We start from the raw sequence: 10,357 nt of genomic DNA, 5'->3' as shown, positions 1-10,357 counted from the left end.
ACGTTTCAGCACGTCAGTATTGTTTTAATATAGACTTGAAAAAATGTGAAGCTATCCTTTAAAGTAAAGGATGTGTCTGTGTGTGCATGTGTATAGAGGAACAGAATGATTAGAGATTCTTCCTTCATTAGTTTCTTCCAATAATGCAACACTAGCAGCCCACATCTGTTTTGTTTAATCAAACTCATTCTGTCAATGCAATAAACTGGCTGATATTTACTGTTACCACAGTCAGAGATGAGTAAATTTCACGGATGCTTCCTTGCTGGTAATCACAGAGCCAGAGTCAAAAGTGTTTAAATAGAAATTTGTATTTACATCGATATCAACATCAACAGAAAAAATCTGTAATATACATCCTGTAAAATGACAGCTTATTTTACCTCCAAACAAAGAAAAACAAAAACAACCAAACGATCTCTTGCCTCTTTTTGCACTTCATTCAAACTCTACAAAGTTCCTTTTTCCTGAAGTAACAAAATCTTGACATAAAATGAAGTTGTTTCCTGAAAAATAGAAGAGATATTGATATGTCTTGAAGTGGATATCATTCCATTGGTATTCCTCTCACAGCAAACATGCTTCACTATCTTTTTTCCTGGATGTAAAAACGTTCTGCTGCGGGGTTGAGAGTTTTTCCAGTCCTCGTCGCACTGCGCTGGTAGCTTTCTCACTGTGGAACAACTTAAGCCCCATGGCCTTTACGTGTACAGTACATAACCATCATATGCTTTTACAGATCCATGATATGTACCCATTTACCATCAGAATAATATAACGCATATCATAAAAAATGTACACCAGAACCTCAGAAACTATACAAAGATGTGGAAAAATATCTTTGGATTGCGCATGTTGAAAAGGTAGATTCAGCGAGTTGAGAATAACAGTCAAAAGAAGATGGTGTGAATAAAAATACACTGGACAGACAGAGCTGGTGGGAGGAGGGAGGAGGGGAGAACACTGCAAGGACCAGGCCTGTTGGTGAACTGAGGAGTGTGTGTCTTCATTGTACTGCAGCGAGACACAAACACACACACAAACACACACACGCACACAGCCCACCTCACACGCAAACCAATAAAATAATTTTACGTCATCGACTGTCCTGACAGAATTCACTTCCGCCACCTTGCAATAAAACTTTGTGTGAAAGCTCAAACCTTCAACTCATCAGATCCTTGTCACAAGTAAAAGTGCCTCGCTAAAACATGAAATACATGACTTTTCGGAAAAAAAAAAGGAAAAAAAGAAAGAAAAAAAAATACAGCATTCAGAAAATGACAAGGGAAGGAAAAACCCAACCATGCCTGCAATATTTGCAAAGGCATTCAAAAAAAAAAGCAAATCAACCACAAATCAGTATTGACCTACTGGACACAAAAATACAACCAGGTCTCATACTTTGTGCAATAATGGGCCTTTAAAAAGCATGTTTGATATAATTTGTAGAATATTTACAATTCATATTCACAGAGGACATTTGAGACATCTAATACTGCAGTACCATTCGTTTGCTTATAACAGGGGTTATGATGCTCAGTTACAGTCTAAAGCATAGAGGCAAAGAGTTATTGCTCCGATCTGCATAACATAGTAAACTGTGTGCTTATAGCTTCCAATGACTTTAAGAATGAGGCGCATCCAAAGGATAAGAAAAAGAAAAGAAAAACCCATTGTTGTGAAGGCATTGAATTTCTAGTAAGGCTGTAATGATGAGGAAATATTGCATCAATCCTTTTTTTTCCATACAGAAGCCTCCAGGTAAAGTGCAGCCACAGCCAGTTGTACCATAGTCCCGTTCTGCAGCCTGGCTGTGACGCTGAATACTGCCCGACAGCTCCAGGTTATTCACGTGAACACACACAAACGAGCACAAGCACACTGACATTTTGTGTTTTTGCGCATCACCTAAACAGGTTTACAGTACGTGAGACTTCAGTTGGGAGAAGAAACCCGGCGCAAGTTTGTCCTTGTAGCCCACTTCCTCCTGGATGAGCAGTGTGTTGTGCTGATGTCACGTTTGATGCTGGAGACCTGTGTGTGTGTGTTTGTGTGTGTGTGTGTGTTTGTGTGGGTACAGCTCTTCTCGGGGCCCAGACCGCTCTGGCAAAGATAGAAGGCTCCAGATTCTGCTGTCAGCCACAGGTTATCAGCAATACTTCTGCAGAGAAAGAAAAAAAAACCGTGAGCTGTGCAGTGCAGCTGTGTTTTAAAGCATAAGCTGAAACACATGTAAGACTTCATAACTTCTGTGATTCAAAGTATTATGTTACCTGATCAGGTCCCATTGGCATCCTTCCCATTCCCATGGGGTTCATGCCCATTTGGCCCTGCATCTGGCCCTGCATCTGTCCTGGCATTTGGCCCATCTGGCCTGCACTGGCCCCGCTGACCGGCCCAGGTCTGCCCATGGAGTTGTTCATCATCATGGGTCCAAACTGGCCCTGGTTGGCCTGCTGGGGGAACTGTTGCTGGGGGTATGAGCTGGAGGACCCACAAAAACAGAGAAAAGTTTCTTTTGAATGTATGTTGGTAAAATGGTGATAATTACGCCACAATCCTACAGGTTGACTTGAATGGGCCCTAAATAATAATAAAATGTATATCTACATGTATATCTTAATTAGCTCTAGTAAGCTTAATTACTTGTTGCGTGGCATGCCACCCTGTGGCCAGCCCTTCATGTCTCCTGATGCGTACATGGGCCCTCCCTGTGGATTTCCTTGCATCCCTGGCATCATGTTGCTCTGAGGAGGACCTCCCATTCGCCCTGTCATCATGTTTCCTGATGGGCTGCTACCTGGAGCCATGAATGATGGGTCCCCCTGTTGGTTCATCCCTGCAAGTACAACAACAAGACAACAGTCATGAGTGAATATTTAACATCCACGAGGAAATGATACAGACAACCAGCTCTGTCTCAGTCAACTCACCATAGTTACCTCCATAGTTGAAGCCCTGCTGTCCAGGCTGGTTCATGGGGGGGCCTCCCATGGGGCTGTCCATGCCTCCTGGTGCTGTGACATTTGGGGGAGGGCTGAAGCCTCCTGCTGCACCCTGCGCCTGCTGCATCAGCATCATCATCCGCTGCCTCTTCATCTGCATGGTCATCATCTCCCTGCTCCGCTGAGCCATCATCTGGGCGTTCAGGAAACCAGGCTGCAGACAAACAGCAAGACTTTGACCTCCATTCTTCTACAATTGGTGACTTGACAAGTGGACGCACAATACAGTAGATGTGAGGAAGTGCTGATTACATACCTGACCACCCATGCCTGCAGGCTGCATGCCAGGCTGCATACCAGGTTGCATGCCTGGACGCATGGCAGGGTTTCCACCAGGGGCGTTTTCCATCTTCATGCCTTGTCGGGTCTGGTTCATAAACTGCCAGATGAGACAAGATAAAGACAGCTTGTTCATTTTGATGTTCATTATTAACATAGCATCCAAGAAGCCACCCACTCCTTCTCAGAAACAAGGTGACCTGCTATATGTTCAATGTAATAATATGGAAGGTCACCTTTAGGATGAATATTCTGTGTGCGTGTGTGAGTGAGATCACCTGCTGTCCTTGTAGTCTCTGCTGTAGCTGCAGTCGGAGAGGCTTGGTGGCAGTCATCATACGAGGTCTTATGTTTGCGCGGGGGTTGCCCATAGCACCCATGCCCGCCATGCCGGGGAAGCCCCCAGTCTGGCCCATTTGATTCATCATGGGGTTGAAGCCTGCAGGAGACTGGCCCTGCATTGTGTTTCCACCATAACCGGGCTGCATGCCCATGGAGGGGGGGCCTGGGGGCCCGGGGTAGCCTTGGCTATACATGGGTTTTTGGTCCATGCCTATGGAGGAGTCCGGCCCTGGGAAAGGCTCTGACGGCGGGCACTGACCCTGGCCTTGATCCTGACCCTGCTGGTGGCCCTCAGGTCCATGGGTCTGGAGTACAGAGAAGTTGCATGTCATGCTAGTTTGTCACAAAGTAAACTTAGCTGCAGTATCAACACAAGGATGGTTAGAAGTTTTTCATGAAGTTGCACTCAATGCAGAGAAATAAAATATACAGACACAAAACAACAGCATGAGAACCACAAGTATCACAACAGGTTTACAGACCACCTGGAGAACATGAAATTACAAAACACTGGAAGTGTGTTCAACATTTTCCACAAGCAAGCATTCAAGTTGATGATCTACAAAGACCCCACATTCAAATGCCATCAAATGTAATTGTCTTATTACAATATCAGAACTTCATTCAAACATTACATTATAATTTAGAATTATTTTTGGGCAGGCACTGAAGTTCATTTGGGCTCCCTAATGCCCCCTTTACAAAATACACTTTGTATTTGTTACCATTTTCAAATTGAACTTGACTTTGTGCAAAATTATGTTAACATATGACTATTAACAAAATGAGTACAAGCAATACATAATGTATACTGTAACTAGGACTGTGTCCTGTACCTGGCCTACAATTTCAGGGATGCCTAGGGCTCGGTCTATCTCTTGCAGAGCAATGACATCAGCTGTGTTGAGCAGAGAGTCCAGCTGGTCCAGAAGTGCCCGTTCATCACTTGGGCCCTCACTGTTGGCGAGGGGCCCTAGGAGCTCATCCAGGGGGTGCCCAAACTGCTCCCTAACACAACAAATGACACAGGAGATGTTAAGTCATTTCTATTACTTCTGTACAGTATTAATGCAAAGGAGTGAAGAAAAGCTTACTGCAATCACAGACACTTCAATGTCAGCTTGTGAGTTGGGACCAGTGCAAAGGGTTTACCTGTTTGTGTTAGTCCTTGGTCTGTCCATTCCCATGGCAGAGTCTGGCCAAGAGGGGGACTGAGGTGGGGGCCCGTGTCCACCAAACGGGCTCATACCCATACTGCTTTCATTGGCACCTACAGATGAGATAGTAGGTGATGTAAGATCAATACAGAGCTGAAACAATTAATCAAATAACTGAAAATGGTAGTAACTCTGATATTCACTGCACTTAATCACATTACTCTTATTAAGTAAAAGCACCAAACATTCACTTAGTACAGCTTCACAAATGTGTAGGGTATGATTTTCTCTATGTAATGTATAGGTGAATACTTATATCCTGTACATTATGTGCAAATAATGCAACAATTTTAACTTGCAGAACATTGTGTATACACTATCGTATTTATCATTTTGGCACAAGCACATGCAACTATGCGTCTCACACACTACAATTGAGACATGTGACATACCCATATCCATGAGTTGCTGTTGCAGCATAGATCTGGTGTTAGCGGGCACACTGTTGGAGCGGTTGATCATGGGTCCTCCCATTGGACCAGAGCGACTCATGCCTGGGTGGCCTGGTCCGGCCACAGGGCCGCTGGACCTTGGCATCCCCCAGTCCCCTGGCCCTGCCATGGGAGGGCGCTGGGGCATTCCCATTCCTCTGCCCATACCTCCTGATCAACACAAAGACCATAAACAGTGTTTAATCAGTGAGCTTAGCAACATAGCAAATACTGGATCATAAGCCTCTGTACATTCAAACATGGTGGGTTTAAGTGAAAACTTTAAATGCACAATATGTAATTTCTGTCGCTAGGGCTCTCTCAATCAAAACAGTAACAAAAGACAGAGTTTGATGACGTTGTGAAGTAGCTTGGGATCATGGGAGTTATTATCTTCATTGTTAAACAACTGGCTTCTGCGGGTTAAGATTACTTCAGTGTTTATCGTTAAGGATGTTTTTATTGGGACCTGAATTATCCTCAGAGGTCTCCTCCTCTCTAGAACAAACAGACTTGGTGATTAAAATGGGTAAGAACACTGAATAAAGCAGTTTAACGAAAAAAATCAGTGCTTCTCTGACACTGTTCAGCAGGCACAGGACGTCCAGGAAGGGCTGCTCACTGTGCTGCTGCTAATATTTGCTCAGCTTGTTTCTCTGATAACTTAAACTTAAGATCCAGATATCCAATGACTAAAATCCTTCATTCGGTTAAAAGATATAGTTAAAAACGACCAAGATCAAAAAGGTCTATTGAAAAAATATGGCTTAAAACTGAATAAAAGTCAATTCATGACACTTTCCAGCAGACAACTACAAGACTGATGTATTATCTTGCGTGTGTGCACTCTTCGGTAGAGGGGTTATGACGCCATTGACAGGTGACCAAATGAAACTGACCGTTACTTTGATTAAAATTACGTATTTCTCAGGGTTTGAAAATTGTTGGAAAAATTTGGGATAATGTAAGTCCACAACTCAACAAAATATATAACATAGGTCTAGTAGTTTTTAGACATTTTAATGTGGAATAATTACATATTATAGCTTTAAAGAAAGAAATATTGTGGGACCAAACATCCCCATAGAAAGTCATAGAAATCCTCATGGAAAATCAGGCTTGGGCATGATAATAAATAAGTAGTTAAGTTACTTGTTGGATTGCCTCGTGGTGGACATACACCCATGCCTCCGGTAAAGCCATTGGGTGCCCCTCCAGGTCGGATCGGAGCATCCATGTTCTCCTGTTTGACCAATGTGGGACAGGGGACATTTCTTCTCCCAGCCAGCCCGCCTCCAACTGCTCCCTCTCCACCCATGGGCTTGGCATCCATGGACAAAGCTCTTTGATAGGCGCCTCGCTGACTTGGAGGCATAGGGCCTCTCTCCCCATCTGAAACACATGAAACAAACAAAGTTAGGTCACATACCCCGACTCATTTAGGTTCCAACATTAAGACTGCACACTGAAAAAGAACAAGAGATGGTATTGCACTAAATAGACTGACTGGCTTACCATGTAAACTGTCAGGCATATTTCCCTGTTTGTTTCCCACTTCCTTCCCTGCTCTGGAGTCTGGTTCAGGGTAGAAGCCAGAGCTGTTCCTGGGAACACCCAGAATGGTCTCCAGGGTCTCCGTCTGAAACATAGAGGAACAAGAACGATTAAAAAACAATGTTCTGCTGTGTATTTTAAACTACATCTAACAACTTGTGTGCAAAATGAGATGTTTCGTTATTTTGGGCAAAACCCTTACCTCATCAGATGGCTCCAACTTCACCTTGCCATCCATTGGGTGGGGCTCAGAGCTGGTGACCCCTGCCCCCTGAGCTCCCCTCCCCTCCATCTCCTCCAGCTTTGGCTTGATATCACCACCCTCTTTAGAGTCGTCGTTATTGAGGAGGTAGTGAAGGAGTGCGTGGGGCTTCTCCTTCTTAGGGCTGTGCTGCTCCTGCTTTGTATCTGATCCCCTAACCCCTCCAGGAGCTGCAGCCCCAGCTTCCGGTCCCCCTGACTCCAAGCTGCTCTTCCCAGTGGCCTCAGCTGTGATGCGAGCCACTTCGTCGGGAGTGTTCCCATTCTGCAGAAGCTTGTGGAGGATCTTGTGCTTCTCCTGTAGTGACTGACTTGTGAAATGTCCTGCGGCACCGGAAGAGGACACTGCACCGTGACTCCCGCCTGTAGAGGAAGACACTCCTGTTGACGAGGAGGGGCTGGTGACGCCAGCTGTTCCGTCTTTAGCCTCAGGTGTGGAGCTGGGCCCAGAGCTTGGTGTGTGATTAGGTGGCACCAGCTCATCTGTAGGGGAGGTGAGGAGCTGCAGAAGCTTCTTGTGGCACTTGTTGTCAGGTACTCGTCGGTTGGATTCTCCCCCGGCCGGTCCCGCTTCTCTGCTTGCCTGGCTGTCTGGCTTGTCAGGAGGGCCCTCGCTGGTGGGGGTGTGTGGGTGCTGCTGAGGTTGCTGCTCTCCTCCAGGCCCCAGTGAGCTGCCTGGGCTCTTGGAGTCACAGTGGGCTGGGAGGCCCGGTTTACAGGGTCCTCCTGCTGCCGGGTTGGTGGAGTTGATGCTTGGCGAGCTGTCAGGCTTGTGTGCGGGAGGAGAGGTAAGGGGGGAGGGCATTGGATTGCCCACTCCCTCGCTGATGGCTTGGAGGGCATTCAAGGAGCTGCTGGAGAAGGTGGTGGTCCCTCCTCCTCCGCCTCCAGAGTTACCAGGGTGACTGGAGCTCATTGGAGAGTTCATACCTGCAAAGGACACATCCATGTGAGCAATTCATGAAGTTAGTAAAACAAGTATCAGAATATGTGTGATTTAAGATGTTGTGATTTTCTACATGGAATTAATAAGAATATTAATAGTTGAGAGTTCTAGAGAGGTTTGGTTCATACCTCCTGGAGAGAAGGGGCTGGCACCCATCTTGGGGCTTCCTCGGACTCGGGGTGAGCCCATGACATTGTGTGGGGGGCCGTTAATTCCTGGACTGGCCTGGGGGGGACTGGTCATTCCCATCCCATACCCTCCGCCTCCAGGTCCACCTCCAGCTCCATGGAACTGACCCATCTGCTGATGTTGGTGCTGCTGCTGATGCATGCCATGGTGGCCCATCTGATTCATCTGATTCATGGGCCCCATTTGGTTCATCGAGTTCATAGGGGAGTTCATCGGATGCATGGAATTCATTTGATTCATTTGACCCATGTTGTTCATCTGATGCATGGAATTCATTTGATTCATCTGGTGCATGGGGTTCATTTGATTCATCTGGTTCATGGGATTCATGCGGTTACCCCCAGCGTATGGAGGCACGCCTCTTTGTGCCATGTTTCCCTGTTCAGCCATGCCGTAGCCCCTGTTCATGCCCATGCCCCCTCCTGGGCCCATGTTCATCTGTTGGTTGGGGTTGTTCACACCCATGTTTTGAGGCCTCATGCCTCCACCTTGGTTTCCACGATAACCATTCTGCTCTCTAGAAAGAGAACGTGTAAAGTAAGAATAATTAAAAACAGAACAAAGTTTAAGCACATACAACACAGTGAGTCAATCATCATATTTGGAGAAATCATATTCATCTAGCATTTGCACCTTTGAAGCAAGTGTGTGGAGAGAAAAGAGTGCGGTTCATTGGTGCTGGGATTCCTGCAGAGCTCACTCCTGGTCTGGGCTGTAACCGGAGTGCCATCTGAGAGTGAGAAGCGGTAGAGCGGGGTCTCTGCATGGCCATTATGGAAAGCTGGAGCAGAAAACAGGAGAAAAAAGTGTAGCTAATTAAGAGACATTAAGGGGCAAAGCATGCACATCATCAGCATAAAAAATGTCAGAGTAGTGCAGGCAAGTAGGCCATTTAAGGATAGGTTTACATTTTTTGATGTCCATCTTGAAACAATGCTGACATGCCAATATTTACATTGAGAGGGTTACTAGACTTATTCATTGTGTCTTACAAATGTGGTAATGTCTCCTGTTGTGTTGGAGATCACTCATTTAAGGTTTGAGCCACTTGCTCATCTAGCAATCACTGTGTCCCACTTAGCAAACATTTTGATGAAACGTGTGTGTGATTTGTGACTTTCGTGATTGATGCCTTCTTGGCAAAACTCAAACCTGCCTCCCTGATGCCCATAATAATGAATCATGTCTTTGACAATGTCTGTGACAATGCTTCATTTCTAGGTAAGCCATTTACATGCAAAATGAGTGTGGAAATAATGTTGCAATTGCATACACCTGCCAATTTAGTACCAGATGTGCAAATGTCAATTGTTTGTAGTCACTAAATGATGGTCACAATGGATGTCAAAATGTAGGAGGCACAGAACTACATACCTTCTTGATAGTGGCGTTTGTAGGACCAGGGTTGTCCCTCGCTTCGATTGAGGAACATCTGCATGCAGCGCCTCACCAGGTCCTCCCAGCCAGGGCGCATAGTGGTGTGAAGAGAGCTCTGCTGTTCAATTTCAATAAGTTTACCTGCAACAAAAGATGCAAAGTTAGGATTATATAGACAAATGGCTAGTGGTGATAAAGGAACGTATACATGTCAAGCAGAAAAGAATGACAAGTGTATTAAGAATAACTTGTGTACATCATACATGTCAGTACAAGTAATGAGGGAATGAAGAATTTTAGTTTGTTTTTTTTTGTTTGTCATATTTATAAAGAGACAAATACACTGTATCTACCAAAGCCACATAACATAGCATTTGTAACCTTAGCTTGTTTGACTGAGGTCTTTGTAAGGTATTGGGTTTAAAATTATTTCTAAAGGTCACTTCACATGTATGCAAAATTAATACACCCTGGAAAAGTACTGGAATCTATTATATGGAAGAGGAAGCTTACCAGACAGTTCATGGCGAGTGCTAAATCTCTCTGTCCTCTCCACTGCAGTGATGCGTCGTGCCACACAGATCATACATGACTGCAAATCTGAGTAAAGAGACAACACGATGTTAAGTCTTTATTTGAAGACAGTGTTAAAGACTTTATGAGTCTTTATATATAAAGTGTTGAAGACTTATAAGACTTTATAAGTCTTAAACACTAACTTTATAATCTTTAACACTGGACGTTTTCGCAATC

General features: G+C 44.9%; 1 protein-coding gene across 7 annotated transcripts in view; it reads right to left on the bottom strand.

The window, feature by feature from the left end:
- Positions 1-293: 293 nt before the first annotated feature.
- The window catches only part of ncoa3 (nuclear receptor coactivator 3), a 38,373-nt gene continuing 28,309 nt past the window's right edge, over positions 294-10,357 (bottom strand). For 5 of the 7 annotated variants that reach the window (XM_067588147.1, XM_067588148.1, XM_067588149.1 and 2 more), the window contains 16 exons: positions 10,118-10,204; positions 9,602-9,745; positions 8,861-9,008; positions 8,167-8,744; positions 7,034-8,022; positions 6,793-6,916; positions 6,430-6,669; positions 5,239-5,448; positions 4,782-4,899; positions 4,466-4,637; positions 3,566-3,934; positions 3,265-3,387; positions 2,937-3,162; positions 2,650-2,842; positions 2,277-2,487; positions 294-2,164 (listed from right to left, as the gene is read on the bottom strand). In XM_067588147.1, the coding sequence (XP_067444248.1) occupies positions 2,153-2,164; positions 2,277-2,487; positions 2,650-2,842; positions 2,937-3,162; positions 3,265-3,387; positions 3,566-3,934; positions 4,466-4,637; positions 4,782-4,899; positions 5,239-5,448; positions 6,430-6,669; positions 6,793-6,916; positions 7,034-8,022; positions 8,167-8,744; positions 8,861-9,008; positions 9,602-9,745; positions 10,118-10,204 (3,944 nt within the window). In that variant the 3' untranslated portion in view covers positions 294-2,152. The remainder of the gene's footprint in view (positions 2,165-2,276; positions 2,488-2,649; positions 2,843-2,936; positions 3,163-3,264; positions 3,388-3,565; positions 3,935-4,465; positions 4,638-4,781; positions 4,900-5,238; positions 5,449-6,429; positions 6,670-6,792; positions 6,917-7,033; positions 8,023-8,166; positions 8,745-8,860; positions 9,009-9,601; positions 9,746-10,117; positions 10,205-10,357) is intronic. The other 2 variants (XM_067588153.1, XM_067588151.1) reach the window with 2 other exon arrangements.

The sequence above is a fragment of the Thunnus thynnus genome, chromosome 4 (assembly GCF_963924715.1).
Source record: "Thunnus thynnus chromosome 4, fThuThy2.1, whole genome shotgun sequence".
NCBI classification, from domain to species: domain Eukaryota; kingdom Metazoa; phylum Chordata; class Actinopteri; order Scombriformes; family Scombridae; genus Thunnus; species Thunnus thynnus.
Note: the sequence above shows the minus strand (reverse complement) of the source record. Positions and strands in the feature narration are given on the sequence as shown.